The 17436-nt window shown below is 41.1% G+C and overlaps 1 protein-coding gene across 1 annotated transcript in view; it reads right to left on the bottom strand.

Annotated features, from left to right (window-relative positions):
- Positions 1 to 17436, bottom strand: part of THSD7B (thrombospondin, type I, domain containing 7B) — a 282324-nt gene that overhangs the window by 77632 nt on the left and 187256 nt on the right. Inside the window, exon 14 of the mRNA XM_009318936.1 lies at positions 6725 to 6903. Within this exon, the coding sequence (XP_009317211.1) occupies positions 6725 to 6903 (179 nt within the window). The remainder of the gene's footprint in view (positions 1 to 6724; positions 6904 to 17436) is intronic.

The following is a 17436-nucleotide window of genomic DNA, read 5'->3' as shown; positions in this document are numbered from 1 at the left end:
GTGACCCCGTGGGGGACCCACGCTGGAGCAGTCTGTTCCTGAAGGACTGCACCCCATGGAAGGCACCCACACTGGAGTAGTTCGTGAAGAACTGCAGTCCCTGGGAAGGACTCACATTGGAGAAGTTCATGGAGGACTGTCTCCCATGGGAGGGACCTCATGCTGAGCAGGGGAAGAGTGTGAGGAGTCCTCCCCCTGAGGAGGAAGGAGCGGCAGAGACAACGTGTGATGAACTGACCCCAACCCCCATTCCCCGTCCCCCTGCGCCGCTCAGGGGGAGGAGGTAGAGAAAATCAGGAGTGAAGTTAAGCCTGGGAAGAAGGGAGGGGTGGGGGGAAGGTGTTTTAAGATTTGGTTTTATTTCTCATTATCCTACTCTGATTTGATTGGTAATAAATTAAGTTAATTTCCCCAAGTCGAGTCTGTTTTGCCCGTGACGGTAACTGGTGAACCATCTCTCCCTGTCCTTATCTCGACCCACGAGCCTTTCGTTATATTTCTCTCCTCTGTCCAGCTGAGGAGGGCAGTGACAGAGCGGCTCTGGTGGGCACCTGGCGTCCAGCTGGGGTCAACCCACCACAAGTGGCAATTGTGAAAATATGTTTATACGACTCTTTATTCAACAGAAAACCTGCAGGAAAAATGAAAATCAAGTGTGGATAGCTATTGAAGCTGAATACAAAATTAATATATGCTGGGAATTACAGTAGATGCTACAGGGTTATTACCCTGAAGGACAACACGGGAAATGGCTGTATTTTCCTTCGGAAGCGAAGCAGTACCCACCCACATGGTGGACTCTCCAGACACGCGCTTCGGGAAGGTGAGGTAGCGCTGATGATGCATTTTGCTCATTTAATGAACTAAATTACTGTTTAGTATCAAAACTTTCAGTCACAGCAAGAAAAGAAAAGCATAAGGAAACCAGGAGGCTCTCACTATTTTTTGACACTGAAAATTCTCCCACATTAGCGTAGCAGGTAAAAAAAGTTGTCATTTTTATGATACTGTAAAACCACACTAGAATCAGAGGACAAATGTTTTCTATGCTCTAATTCCTTCCTTTAAGGCTGAGTGGGAGGAAATCAGACCTTCTGAAGGTAGAATCAAGATTAAGGATAGGAATTTTGTTTCCAGAAGTTAAGCTGCACACAAAGCAAATGAGTATTCACAGAGAGAACCAGAGGAAAATATAGGTCAGCCGGGTCCTTGCATGCCACAGAAAGGGATCTTACACAGCCGATGCTACTGATACAGCAGCACAGGACTGGGCTCAGAAATAAACTCCCGGCAGCTGAAATCCGTGAGGGGAAGAGATTTTATGAGTGCCTCGAAAAAGTTCAGCGGCTTTTCTGACAATTAGAAATCCGTATCACAAAAGAAGTTATTTAAGAAGGAGCTATTTATAGCTACTACATTATTAATGATATTCCTGAAGACCAATTTTTTATACCGAAAGGTAAGTGCAACTCGCCATCCAGGGACTGGATGTCAGCTAATTCAGTGACAGCAATGAAAAACGCTGGGTTCAAACTTAACTTCTAACACAGGAGCCCAACAGTTTTGAGAACACTTCACACAATGCACATATACATACATGGGTATGTATAGAAGATATATTCATGCAAAGGAAGAGTACAACCAAGTATTACACCAAAACAGAGCATGACGATAAACTCTTATAGTCAGACACACTCAAGATGAAGAGAATAAATACTATTTTAATAATTCGCAGTCAGATAGGAGACAAAGATAAATGAAAGAGTTTGCAAATATTTTGTGTCAGCAAGTAAGGACAGGAATATAACTTGAAGGAAGGAAAACAGGAGAAATCCAGTAGTGTTATACATTGCTTATTCAGAAACTTTATTCTATACAGAATTATTGCTCTCAGAGCAGTTACCTACCTAAATAAAAATGGACGTTGTTTCATTACAGTATCCTGTGATAAACCATGCTACGTTGCTCTTCCTTAGGCAGAGTTCCTCTGACACAGTCTAAGGGCATTGCTGGATCACGGAAACTTAGCTTGCCAACTGTGAGCCAAAAATTGCCTAGAGAAACTGCTACTGAACGTGAGCAAGTCAAACTTTAGTCTGCATGCTACTGTGTTGGTTTTCTTTGTGGTTTTTTTTTTGAGGAATTGAAGTGTGAAAAGCCCTGGAAACATCTTAACAAAAGGCCTTTCCTGAACAGACCTTTCCTAACATTACTGATTAGAAAAGGAGAAAGATCACCCCCCCATACCCTTCTCCACCTCTAGCCCAAGCCCAGCTTTGCCTCACAGAGTGTGGCAAAGAGCCAGAGAGAAGAGTGGCTTCTACAATTAACAGCAGTCTCTGAGCCCATCCAATCTTGAACATTCTAATGGTGAGTTTTCAAAGCCTATAAATTTTCTAGGATTTTCGCTTTTGAAAATAAAATTAACACATTTTTTGATCATCAAAAAAATTCGTTTTCTCTGAAGCGCAAGTAGGACTAAACCAGTCATTTTCTATGAAGAGGTTACCAGAAATTCATATATCTTCACATCTGCTTCTGAGAAATCTGATCTGTAAATGTACCACTGTCCTCCTTTGCCCTTTCTTTAAATTTCTGCATGCAATTTCAGGAAAAGTACTTGCAGTTGTAATGTGCAAGGTGTCTGTATTTCTCATATTCTAGAGTGAACATCAGAAAATGTCATTAAGAGTAAAATACTCATTTTAAAGAAAGCAGTAAGTTTAAATTTCAAATACATTACTTTTTTTTCCTGCTGTGCCTGCCTTTACAAATGCCCTCAATCCTTTAAAAATGTTTACTTACATATATACAGTACATATAAAGAGAATAAACTGCTTGCTATGATACTTGTCCTTTAGCAGGACCGAGTGAGAGAGAGAGGGCAGGAAGGAGAAGGAGGGAAAATCTTGACAAGAATATATATTAGAGCAATCAATAAAAAGATAATCCTTGGAATTCATGAGTCTTTAAAATAAGATGCACTTTCTTGTAGTAATCCTAAAAACCTATAAAAGAATATTCAAGCAATAAACCCCCCATAACTCATATTTAACCTTTCATCATGTAGAACTACATATTAAATAGCTTAGCAACTGCATACTGTGTTAAGTGCCTTCAAATAAGAGCAGAAAAAGAAAAACGTAAATGCTACACCTCTTTTAACATGCATTGCACAGCCAAGAACATCTGCCAGCTGACCCCATAATCTGATCGGCTGTTCAGAAGCAATCATATCCTTAGATAAGAGCTGCACAGCTTCTACATGCAATGCCCATTTTCTTTAAAAGATGGAGCAAAATGTAGTTAGCCAACTCTTCAACAATTTTCAAACACTTAGAGGTATAAGAAGAAAGTAATTCAACATATTACATGGATCTGCATTAAAATACTGTCATCTCTTCCCCCAAATATTGTAATTCATCTTTTAATTTCACAGGGCAATAACAGAGAGGAAGTTTACGGCTGAAGTGACTATATCAAATCGAGTGATTATATCAGAATACCAAGTGCACACAGCCCACGCAAACTGTTTGTCACTTCTATTAGGAAATAACAAAACCTGGAATAAAATCCTGAAGGGCTCAACCTAGTCCATCGACTATAATGAGAAGAAGAAATGCATAAAAGCTGAATTAATTCTCCTAACTCTGAGTTTACTTCTCGCATCTACTGCAAAAGGAGTGGACAGGTTGAGAGGCTCTACAGGCAGGGGGGGATGAAGACATCCAAAAGAATGGTTTCAAGATACTCCAGAAGAGCCAAAACCTCAGTGGAATTAAGAGCATAAAGCCCACGGAATACCATGCAGTAAGAGGACATGTCATTACCTCTCTATATAATTAAACTTCTGCTAAAAAGTTGTGTCCTAAATACACAAGCAAGCTGCACTACACTGATTGAACTGACTCTAGGAGGATAGTCTTTTATGAAACAGTTTCTGTGACTCAAATAATTACTTATATTCATCAAATAAATTGTTTTGATCATGCAAATTGCCCCTCTCACCAAAGCAGCAGCTTTGCTCAAGTATCTGTATTGGCAGGACCTTGGACATGGTGGGAAATGGTAAGAGAATTGCTGGAATAGTGTTTCAGGTAACGCTCTCTGTAGTTAAATTTATGTCAAATCTCTGAAAGGCATTGAAAAAAAAGACATACAGGGGTCTGCCAAGAAGCCTAAAAAACACCCTTCACAAGAAGAAGGTGAAAAGATTATTTGGCTTAATGAGAAAAAGACACAAACTGACTGAGGGCTTTAATTATAAGACACTGGAAAATGGAGGGTTCTCTAAAGTAATTGATTAAGCAGTAACAAGACCCAAGCTCAGAAGCCATAATTAAAAAGAAAACAAACTAAAAATACTGCAGGAAACAATAAGGGAAATCTGCTGGCACCTGGAGGAGTTTATTATTGGTTCTAAGTTACCTAACGTCTTTATCAACTGCATAAAACACAATACAACACAGTAGCCAGAAAAAGATAGAGCAAATCGCAGCACCAAGGTGATTTAGCTTTCTCATGGCTGATATCAAACAAAAGCAAGTATTTTACTGCAGGTATTTAACCCAGATTATATAAAAATAATTAGGATGTCACATATTTATATATAGAGAATCTATAGAGCTTTGCTCTAGGATTTAAACACTGCCCAGACCAGAGGAAACAGAAGACAATCTGCCTTGCAGTGGATTAATGGTATGTGTCCAGCTTAGCTAAACAGCAGCACGATCAGCTAATTTAGTTTACCATCTGGGTAGGCAACGGGTGCATGCCGCAATGTGCCTAAGGACCTCGGTGTGTCTAAATCTGTGCTGGAAGTCAAAGCCCAATGGGTGCAGAGCAAAGCTCCTTCCGAACGGCGCAAAGGACTGAGAAGCATTTGGGGAGGCAAGGAACAGAATCACACACACAATACGTGTCTATGTGTGCGTATCTAAGTGTACATATATATACATATATACACACACACACTTTCCTTATTATCACAACAATTTCTTCTTACCCTAAAAGCCCTGAAATACATAGGATCTGATCCAATCCTATAAATCTAAATTGGAAAAAGGTAATCCACTGGTGTGCTAAAACAGCTAGAAATAGCTTCTGCTTCTATCCTAAAAAAAACCCAACAACCCACAAACAAAAAAACCACAAGCAAGCAAACAACCCCACCCCAAAAAACAACCAACCAACCAAAAAACCCCAAAAAACCCACAAGCCTAAACAAACAGACCTTAATGCAATTCTAAGGTGCCACTACTAGAGCCTGCAATAGGAAGCCCTCTAATGAAGTCAGTGGGGTTTAGATCAAGACGCGTGTTCCCTATTACGAGGCAAAAAGCACCGACCACATTTATATTAATACCAGCCATGGCACTTTGCAAGCACGGTGCACTGGTAAACCTTACAAAGACATAATTTCCAAGTTTAAACAATTTCTTTCCTTTAATATCTTCTGAAAGGGTTTTGAAATTAGCAGATCTAATGTGTGTGGGAATAGGCAACACTTTATAGCAGTAAGTTTTCTTTTAATGGAAGTAGTCTGCTGTGTCCATGGGTAACAAACCCCAGTAGCTTTTCATTACAAAGGAGCTTATTGTTACCATACGACTTACTGTGGGATTTCACTTTGCCTCTTTGGTGATCTGTCTGATCTATTAAGAAAAGCACTGAGGTATGGACAACATACACTTTATTGCAGTTTTATATTTTCGTAGTCCCTGCTGCTTCTGTTAGGCTACTGCCTATGAATTTCAAATAGTAATAAGGAAAAAGAAAAAAAAAAAACAAAACTATTTACTAAGTTTATCACAGGAAAAAAAGTAAACTGTGAAGAAAATGAGGCAAGCTCAGAATCAGGTGTTAGAAGTGGTGCTGCATCCCGGTACACGACTGCTGCTGCAACGGTTGCACAGAAAAACAACAGGATCCACCAGCTCTAGCACCTACAAGCCACTACACGAATAAATCTTTGTATGAATACTATTAAAGTCCTTCTACACACACTATGCAACATATTTATAATAACATATATATATATGCAGTCCCCTCAGCATGACTGTTTCTGTCCTATTAATTAATTTTCATGGTTGAATCTGAAATAAGGGACAGGCAAAACTAAATAGTACTACGTAAGTGTTAATTAGTGCTGAGAATTAATCAGCAAATGTAGGAAATCACTATTAGTTTTGCAGATGCATATAGCATTAAGTAGCATTTTAAAAAGATGCTGATCTTTTTTTAAAGAGTAGCAATTTAGAGATACTTTCCTCTGATGGGATACTTCAATATTGAATATGCACAGATTAATGTTCAATGGAACTTGTGTGGAAGGGAAATGTTGCTAAAAATAGCAATATATATTTAACGAATGTTTTTGCAGCAACCATAGTCTCAGAAAGAATTAAAGACTTCTAAAATATCCATGACATCTGATGCTTATACACTGTCCAGGTAGGATTACTTGCCCAGGGCTTCCTGTGCTCTGGGAGATAAAAATTTCTTTATATAGGAAATACAGTGTTTCAGGTCAAATTCTGCTGTTACATGAGCATCTGCCCCTCAATCCTCAAGAAGTTCGAGGATTGCCTACAAAATCTGACCAAGGGGTGGTCCCAGAGATAACTCCTATTTTTAATTTTTTCACCAGCGTAGTACTTTTTGATCACAATTAAAAATACAGTAAGCACAGAGAGATATCTGTTGGCTATTTAACTCCGCTCACCTGATTCTTGAGATCCAGCTTTGGGCAGGGACGACCTCCATTGTAAGGCTTCTCCTTAAGCCACTTTGATCGGACTTTCACTCCCGGTCCACAAGAAGAGCTGCAACGGGACCAACTGGACCAATCGCTTAATTTGCAATCAAACGGGCAAGGGACCGTGCAAGATTCTTCAATGTAACCTAAACCAAAAATTTAAGAAAGGTTTTAATCATCGCAACTAATGAACTCCCATCCTCTGATGTCTCACTGCAAGCTGCGTAATCGACACAAAATGAGAACTTCTTTTGGCAGACTGACAACACCTTTGCAACGTGAGCTTATGATATTATTTGTAAAGAACAGCAGTGACTAAAACTAATTTCTACTTGGTTTAGTCCAATGATCATTAGGAAGGCTGCGATAAAACTGACTGATGTAAAGGACACGCACTGGCAAAAGTATCTGTTGCAAAGCTGGTGGTCACCAGCAGGTGGTGATTATCTTCCCTATGAGATTGTGGCCATAATAAATTCTGGAGAACGAAGTGTACAGCCCAATTTTGTACTCCTTTAGTACAGAGGCTCTCTTCCCAGCAGACAGAACCATAGGATGGTGGAGGCACCAGAGCTGCGCTCTTGGCAACTCCCACAAGGTGCGTGAGGGACCTGCCTGCAGCCTGCCAGCTGGAGCGGTGCGGGATTTGTTCTTGGGAGAAGCAGATGAAACCTGCTTCCCACTTCTTTCCGGTAGTTCTCTTTATATATCTTTCCAACTGTTTTGCCTATTCTGGGTTTCATAAATGGCATTTTAAAGCTTTGCTTTCACCTTAACCTGGCTTGATATAAAAGTCCTCCCAAGATCACCACCTCTTAAAATCAGAATACCAGACATCTGCAGGACCGACACCTTGCTGAATTAAAACCCAACAGGGTTTCTCAGGGAAAAAACAAGGTTCCTCCATACAGGCACAACCCCACAGCTGGTTTAGGAGCTGGCATGTGGGAAGAGAGATTTTGCAGAGCCCAGCTCTGGCCATGGAGCTTCTGGCTTCAGAGAGGCAGCGGAGGATGGCCGAACCCTCGGCGTCTCCGGGGAATTACTGGCACCAGTCTCGGGTTGGCAGTGTGAAATAGCTCCTGTACCTTCCTGCTTACCGTGCTGCATTTGTTCTCCTCGAGTTTCTATTACCGACTTGTCATGTCTGTATGCGCTATTTTAATTTAAGCAAAAAAGAGATTTCATGTTAGACCATGAAAGTCAGTGGCTGCCAAGATCAGCTTTTATTACAGGCAGCTTCGGCCCTCTGACAGCTCTGGCAATGATGGTCATGGAAATAACTGAATTTCAACCCTACTGTATTTCTGATGTTTCTCATTTTTACGCCCTTTCTTTCTGTTTGGTTTTCATCGCACTAACACTCCGTCTATATTCGTTACCTACAGAATACCAAATTAGCTCATTCAATTACTCTTTTAAGAAGGGTTTCCCCACTCTCTATCAAGGTGACAGTCACTGCAGCAGAGGGGAAAAAAGCCTCCAAAAACCCAGAAGCAGCTCCCCTCCAAAACCCCCAGACAACAGCCCCAGACAACCGCGAAAGACCGAGGCTGAGGCACAGAGATTATTCTGTCCTGGAGCTGGATTTACCAGCTCTGCCGTGTCCGAAACTGCTGCTGACTCCAAACCAGGACTGCATTACATCCTGAGCATCGACCCGCAGCAGCAATACACTGCCTCCCTCCTGGTCTTCATTCTGAAGTCAATATCAAGAAAGGTTTCAGACTTATTTAGGCATCCCCCACCAGAAAACATCCTCCTTCTAGAAGTACAAGAAACACTGATGTTGTTTTTGTAAACAGTGCCTTAAAAAAACGCTAGAAACAAGAGTAGTTCCCTCCTTCAGTTCAATGATGCTCTATTTCTTCTCTCTTTTTCCTTCGTGATGGTACTGTTCCCTCTTCCTTTAGGGCAGCCACCCCGTAGCCTGACAGCTGCCATCGTTTCTCCCCAGTAACTCATGCTGTAACTCTTCCCTAAAGCTGCAGAACTGACCCCATACGGTGTGCTCTGGTTTACTCTGCTACCTCTTATCTTGTGTTGTGCTGCCTTTTCATTTGCAGCTCCAAAGCCACTGGAATTGGGTATCTTAATTATTTCCGACACAATCCATTACAGTGGTGTTCGCATGCTTGAGATATTTTGACTTCGCATGCTTTGTGTTCTCATCTAGGTGAGATTACACCCATGCACGCACGTATACAAATATTTCCAAAATAGAGTCGCTTTTTTTCCCCAGATGAAACTCCCAAATATCCCACTAATATTCTATTCCACCTGCTTAGGTTGCCACTCAAAGCAATTCATAATACATTATGATAAGTAAAAGAAATTTTCTCATGATAGATTTATGAGAAGCATTTCTTAGGCAGTTCTCCAAAGAGTTCTGTTCCACCACCGTATGAAATATCATTTTTCCTTAGGCTGTGTGACAGCCTCGGTAATTAACTCTCAACAGAAGCAAAGAAAGTGCCTTGTTTCAAAGTAGCATTAGACAGAGGGGTTATCAACTTATCAGTGAAGGCAAAATGGGCTAAGCCTTTTGGCAGTTCAAGACCAACCTCTATAATAAAAAAGAAATATAAGACCAAAAAAAAGAAATATAATACAAAAAAGAAATATCAGGAAGAGGAAGGAAAAGTTATAATAAACAAAACTAAAGAAACCTATTGAATTCCATCCCTGGGAAGTGCTGTGGGGATCCCTCAGTGAGCCACAGAATTTCTAAAGACGTCCTGTTGCTAAGAGGCCAGCTCATTACTTTTTGAGTTTCCTCACCCATATTTCTAAATTACATTAAGTATAAACAAATAATGGCCAGCTAATAGAGCGTTAAATTACCATACTGCCCAGAGGAAGCCAATTCTCCACATGGAACAATGCTACAGAATCAAAATGGGAACATAACTTTCTTTCAAGCTCTTCTCACAGGCTGCCATTATTTCCGCTATCAATCACTTGAGGTTAATCCTATGCCAAGATACCCATGGATCAAAGATTTCATTCAACAAAAATTTTCCTCCAAGAATCTTTATGTGATGTATCCTCTCTGCTCAGATAGAGAATGCCTTTATGGCTATCTTTTTATGAGAAACTAGTAAATAACGTTGTACTCGGCTCATTCATTGCCTGTGAGAATGAGATATTTGTTTTTCTCTGTAGGAGCCAAGCAATGGCTTGCTGTTGTCAGGGGGCTGAAAAGACTTCAGTTTGGATACCCACAATAATCCCAGTATTGGCATTCCTAGAAAACTTGTAGCATTGGCATGGTGCATAATACAAAACAAAAAAAAATAACAAGGGAGATACGCTATTAAAACAACCCAGTAATAAGGAATTCCACATTCAGGCTATTATCCAGAGAAATACTTCTTACCGTAACAGAATATGAATAAAGGAAACAGCATAAACACATTTCTAAGTTACTGTCGCTCAGCCTGGGGAGACTAACTCAAGGTTGAGTTTACTGAGCTGGTTTTGTCAGTGTCATCCTTAAACATCTCACTCATCCATCACATTCCCCATTTTTCTCTCCTCTGAAGAACCTGGTACCAAAAATTCTTTGAGTTTCCAAGACCTTCTATGGAAAAAGATGTCCTCTTCTCCCCAGCCCTGCCCAGCCTGCTTTCCATGGGTTCTTATATTATTTCCTGAAGCTTCCTTTAACCTCTTTTTTTTTATTCTTCAAAATCTCAAATACTGCAAAAATAAAGCTCATTGAATTTAGAAACAGATGAGAGCCTCTGCCCTATCTGAACCAACAGCAGCTCCTGAATGCCACAGAGCTGGAGCTGCACACACAGATGTCACAGGAGGTAGTGACAGAAACACCAGCGCGTGGGATATTTAAGTAGGCACTTTGAAACATGCTACTGGGAATAGCCTTGAATTGGCAGGTAGAATTGAGCTGGATGATCAAATAAGCCTTTTCTATGTTTAAGTGCTATTGTTTTACTACTGAGACACTGCCAACGTAATGGGATGAACAAATGCATTTACCTAGGCTGCACAGCTCATTTTACTATTATTTATTCATTAAGAACAATAAGCTTGTTGCTCTACAAGCCACAAATGGAGTCTCTTCCCTAAAGTGTCTAATAAACAAAGCACCCACAGATTACACAGCATGTACTGGGAAGGCTCAAACACACGATGTAGCAACCATTACTCGTCTCATTTCTTCTGTGCAGCCCAAGAGACAAAGCAATAGCAGGTAGATGAATAAAGTGAGGATGATGGTCTGGTGGGTGTCGGAGGTTAAGGCTCAACTACATGGTCTAAAAACTGTTGTCGCATTTTTGCTGTGCCACCCAAAAGAGCTGAGGCAACAGGAGGCAGCTGGGTGATGGGCCGGCGGGTGTCAGCGGCGCAGAAGCAGAAGAGGCTGTGGATTGCACTGCAGCACCAGGGGGGAGTTTTGCAGTAGCACAATTTCTTTCCCACCTACACAAGACGCCGTACGTATCACAGCAGGCACAGCCAGCGAGGGGCTGCAGTGTCCTTCCGTGTCTCCCTCTGCATTCGCAAACGGGTGGTGGTGGGAGAAGCAGGCTAACACCTGATTGTTACATCAAGGTGTTACACCTGACTGTTAACACCTTCTTACAAGCTAACGTAAGAAACTGTACCTCCACCTGATTGTTGCACTTCCAAATGATAAATTTGCTGTGGGTGTAGGGTCTGCACACAGCATTAAACAACAGTGCCAACAGGATTCCAAGAGGCTGACTTAAAAGTGATTCGAAAATAAGCAACATTTCTCCAGCAGCTTTGGAAACAGATGCACTTCTAATTGAATTGGCTTTAAACTCATTTTTATCCTTTCTAACGTATTTCATCATTTCAATTAACAAACTTCTAGCAGTTCTACCCTTGTTAGCAAACCTTGAGGTGCTTCATAAAACTCAAGGTCATTACTATGAGAGGGACAATTCTGTGCATCACCGCAACTGCCACTGGTAATAACACCAGTAATTTCCCTTGGAGTCTACAGGATAAAAGAGATCACCCTTTAACAAACAAGGCAGCAGCAGAGTGGATAGTGACACAGAAGAAATGTTTCTAATTACACAGACCAAAAGTAGAGGAAAAAAAAAAAGATTCATTTTGCAATTAATATTTACATTCATTTGGTTACTGACTGTGAAATATGTCGAATAACACCAGTAAATCCATGTGGTGCTAAGAGTCTAATAGCTAAAGACTTTATAAGGGAGACCTGGTGGACCATGGCACTCGGTGGGCCAGATTCTGCTCAGCTGAAGCTTTGCGATCCCCTACAAAGCAAACCTCATGTTTTAACTCAGGTTAAAACTCAGCATCGAGCACAGACTGCAGCTAAAGAGACTAACTCTACCAGCTGATCACAGCCCTACAGTTGGGGCTTTCCCAACGTGCCGTGGATAAGGCAGCCACCGGCCATGGGCCACATGACATGACTGAAGTCTCCAGAAGCTTGTGAGATACAAGGGGAGCGCCTCATCCTAAGCAATCTGGGTCCAAACATTTAAATCCTGCTTCAAGGGAGATCATTATTAACTGAAGAAAGCTAAGCACAACAAGTCTGGGAGTCTTAAAGCTGCTAACAACTTCAGTTGCATCTGAAAAGGATGTTTTTTTTAATAAGCAAGGATTTGAGAGATCTTATGTATTATTAGTTTGCTAGCTGGGAAATTTAAGAGATAATCTAATGAATACATTCAGTAAATGCACCACCAAAAAAACCAGCAAAAATAACTTTTACATCAAATATTTTGCAAAGCTCAAATAATGGACCCCCTTAGCTAATTTATTCCCGCTTGCTCTTCTCAACAGAGGCACGTGCTCTCGTTATCTCCTAGCAGACTGATTATAGATTCTAAATAGACCAGAGAGGACTTGTAAAAAACGCTGGTAAGTTTAACTCAACATTATTGTTATTGAAATTCACCCAGCGGTTGGATTTATTGCTTAATTTCACAGCCTCTATAAATCCTGATGAGGCAGTCGGGTTGATGCTGACTTTGCATTATGATTCCTAATTTCTTTTGATTTTGCATTACAGTTTTCTTCCTTAAAGAACTTGCAAGCTTACACTTTGAGTTACATACAAACCATAACAGTTGATACATTTAATCTTTTAACTAAATAAGAAAATCTCCATTAATTAGCACATTCCTTGTAACAGATTGCAGAACAAGCTGAGAACTCTTCCAGAGAAGAGAGACTCATCTGCTGCCTTCTGAGTGCAAATAAATAGTGCAAATAAATAGGGCTTCACAGCGTACATTCATCTCGCAGGGAACTTTCGATGCAGACAGGCAGAAATCCACTGCACAAATCTGTCTGGGCTCCAAAACCGGCTGTGGAAATGATTCCTCCTCCTCCTGGGGCCGCTCCCCTGCAGTGAAGGACTGGGCCGGCTCCTTGGGAGCCCTGACGTCTTAAGAAAGTCCTTACTCAAATAAAAAAATCATCCACTGGGATCACTAGCAGTTAGGGTAGTAGCTCAGCTGTGTTTTTCTACATACTTTGCTCATCACCCTGCCACTGAGAAAATCATCTGCTTTGTCCAAACAAAACTGAGTAGCTTTTTTTTTCTTTATCAGTGTCCTCATCCTCTGTATATCAGGAAAGAAACTCATCCCCCTGTACTTTATTATGAATTGTTTAGCATGTATGTTCTTCAGGCTACTCAATTCATAGTAAAAGCAGATTTTTAAAACAAACCTGAGATTGCGTTTATTTTTTATTATTATTATGAGATTTATATACTAAAATAAGGCTTTTTTTAAAGGCTGAACACACTTCCACAATACGTCACGAAGACAAAATTAAATTGTCCACAGACTGTCAAATTCCCCTCTTTCTCCTACATCTGACTTCTCTCAGAGGCCCAATTGCACAGTAGCTCTGAAATAGATGTACATTGCAGCGTGCTCTGAAGATCAATATAGACTTGGGCAATTTGCACGAGGCGGGAAGCATCTTCCAGAGCCAAGGGTCCAATCACTGGGAGAAAGCTGCCACCAAATGTCACCAAAAATATCTGCCCCCATCAGTAAATCACATACGGCCTGAAGGTCAATGGTTTCAGGCTCTGCTGGAGCACACTAAGAAACTCAATTTCAGAGTTTGGGGCCCTCCATGGAGAGCATCCTTCTGCCAGTTTCTAAAGATGCGACGTTAGGCACTGTCAACACAATATGCCACCTCATCGCAGCTGCCAAGCTGCGACCCCAAGACACAGACAAGCCTCATTTAGACAACTTCCCTCGGACAACAATGACGGAATTTTACAGAACGGGAAACGCTGAGGCACTTCCTAGCATCCTGATAATTAGCAAGTACTGTGCATTATAATACTGCTCTTATGTCAGACAAAATAAGCCACCAGATGACTCTGCAGAAGAAAGGAACACAAAGCAATTAGATCCATGTGCAATTAATATTATCAAGAAGGCTCATAACAACATGCAAAAAACCTTTTCCTCTTTTTTTTTTTTTTTTTTAATGTACGTTCCTAGTACTTTAATTTACAGACTCGAGAGGTATTACCAAGTGTAAGGGCCTCTGTTCAAGAGCAGGTCACACAGGCACTGAAAAGGCAGGGAGAAGCTTCTGAGCCCGCAGCGACCCCCGCAGCCTCCCTCCCCGCTGTCATGGGAGGCGAGTGACACAGTGACCCCTCAGATCAATACATTCAAATCAATACACTGCCTCAATTCCTTCTCATCTCATCGACGCTAAATGAGAAACCTAACTACATGCTTTAATTATACTGGCACTGTTTAAAGAAGCCACTAACCATTACTGACATGAGGAAGATCTGCGAGCGCTTTTCCGAATGCCAGGTAGCTGCCACGAGGTCCAGCCTGCTCAGATAAGGATTTTCACTCCTGCAATTAGAGGTCACCTCTTTACAGAGGCAGGGATACAAAGGCATCTGACCTTCTTAAATAAACCTGTACTACAAAAAACATCTGATGGAAACAGGATTTTAAGAAAGGGAACAGTCCTTGTTTTCCACAGCTTAGGCACGGGGGAGAGCAGCACAACTCATTTAGATGATGGAAAACCTTGAGATGGAAATAGGACATTTTTGTGACGCTAGCAGGCGCCAGCAGAGAGTACCGATGTACTGAATTCCTGATAGACCTTTGTTTCAATTTTGCAGTGTGACGTTGAGCACTCTGGTTGTGTAGTTCAATCTCCTCTACTGGGGGACTTCAATGAATTCAGACAGAAGCAGAAAGCAATGCAATTTTTGTTGAATAATACGATTTTTAATGGTCACTCTTCCATGTTACCAAATACAAATGAGATCCAAGATTTCACAGAGGGGATCTCTGTCTGTAGTGAGGGATATTAGAAGTTTTGCAAACCAAGCTCTCAGTGATTTAATTTACATCATCCTCATTTGCAAACCTTGGAGGACAGAGAGATTTCAAAGTATATCTCAGACCCAGGAATAGACTAAGGTAGGATAAATTCTCAGTTACTCATCAATATCATTATGATAATCCTTAGAGCAGACTGAACTGAAGTTTAATTTTATCCACGTTTCCTAATTCAGGCTCATTTCCTCAAATCTTCCAAATTTAGCTGTTGCTATGTTTCTGACTTGGTCTCCCAAACTCTTTGATCAAGCAGACTACATCAGGCACCTTAAAAGATATCCACTATGTGCCCATCTCCCCCTTCCATGCTAACTTTATCGCTGTATGCAGTGCCCCAGCAAACTCATTGCTGCTCAGGCAGTCAGCTCATTTTATTCAGACATTGGCCTATGTGCAAAAAGTGGAATTCTTATTTTTGTAGGACTCTTGTTCCATACAAGCAGAAACACATCGTGTTGCTTCTGAAGGTCTTCAGAATTGTCAGACGTGAAACCCCTTTACACTCACCAAAATCCACAAAACGCCTACTCTGTCCAGCTGGCAGAGGGCTCCCCACCAGCAGTAAAGATATGAAACTGTGACTTTCCACTTAAAAACGATCTGTCATCCATTTATTTGCCTGAAAGTCCTGCTCATCAGAGCTGTATAAAAGGCAATCAGGTTAAAAAACATTGAAAAAAACCCATGTAAGACACGAGAGGAATCCTGTGAACTACCACCAGTACCTGTCACTTCCCAGTACAGCTACGTGTCTCAAAGGGATCACGAAGTTCTCCATGCGCAGGAAAAGTGTAGAGGTCTTAACACCAGAGCACATAATTCATGAAAAGGCTTAGGCTAAAACGGTATTTCTTCATACTTTCAATATAACGTATTAAATGGAATGACACATAGGGAGAGAAAAATGTTAATTCTAAATCTATCTTTGTATGGTAACATTTTATTAGAGCCTTGCTTCATAACAGGCTGTATTTGTGACAAATGCATTACTAAGGCTGAAGAGAGAGGCCACATCTCAAAGAGATACTCTTACTGTAGCCTACTGCAGAAGTCAGGGCAGTAGATCGCCCAGTACATTAACTTGCTATCAAAGCTCTCCTAAACTTCCGATAGACTATTTCTACACCGAGTTCCTATTTCTACACTAAAAACATTCCCAACTCCCATGGAAGAGCTTTAATCAACCTGTCAAAAACAGAGAAAAACTGACTGAGCCTAATAATAGAAACAAAAGGCACGGACATGAGCAGGGGTGGGCAGAGGTGGTCTGGCAAGTGGAGGCTGATGGTGATCGTCAAACACAAGAAAGCCTGTTTGAGGTTAGTAATAAATCATTCCTTCGCATAGTCTGGTACTGCTGCCTCTTCAAACGGGTCATTTTATGGAATGCAGCAAAAAGCATAAAAGAAATCTGGGCAAAAAGACACGCTATAGAGATTTATATTTAGAGGCAAGGAGTAACAACAGACATCACCGTGACTAAATGCAGCACCTACAGAGGATGCTGCTCAAATAGCTAATCCTCTAAATATTTCCTCGTAAGATGCATGCTTCCTTTCTGTAAGAAGATAAAGATCTAGAAGAATGTGCATTTCTATGTACTAATGCCTCAGGGGAAGTCTTACTTTGCTTTAAATAAGCTTCTCAGATAGCCAGTTTGACCCATTCAGAAATAACTTTTTTGATGGCTGTTTACCTTTGATTCTCTTGCCAGAAAAACAGAGAACAGCAATGTCTGAACAGTTGTCTTGTGATCCAATTTCATTTGATAAGTCTTTTAACATCCAGGAAGAAAGAACTGTGGCCAAATTTTCTTATTGTGAATAGATTTTGGAAAAAAGGAAAGAAAAAGATAGGCAATAAATCAATGTACTTTGAGCACCGTCATGACAGCAAAATGTAAAAATCCTGTAGTCAAACAAGAAATGGAGGGCAAGCCTTTTATGGGCTCTGCTTCTGTGCTTACAGCTCCCCCGGCAGCCACAGCTGTAATTAAGAGTGTCACTGCACACCCAAAATGATGTGCAGAAATGTTGGAAAGAGGTCCAAAGGAGAACCCAGCCGGGATTTCAGGGCTAAATTTAGAAGCTATTTAGCTTCAAGATAGCAGAAAACCAGTCAAAGGTGACAGTGGCTTTGAAGAGTCCTGAAGTGGGAATGCGAGGGTAGGACAGCCCCGGCTGCAGCCGGCAACACCTTTCGGCCACCTGTGATCCAAACCCAGCCTTAATTCCCACACCAGGGGACAGGATGGGCAGAAAATAAGGTGAATTTTTAGCTGAAACTTCTTCCTCAAGC

This window comes from Pygoscelis adeliae, unplaced genomic scaffold (assembly GCF_000699105.1).
Source record: "Pygoscelis adeliae isolate BGI_AS28 unplaced genomic scaffold, ASM69910v1 Scaffold222, whole genome shotgun sequence".
NCBI classification, from domain to species: Eukaryota; Metazoa; Chordata; class Aves; order Sphenisciformes; family Spheniscidae; genus Pygoscelis; species Pygoscelis adeliae.
Note: the sequence above shows the minus strand (reverse complement) of the source record. Positions and strands in the feature narration are given on the sequence as shown.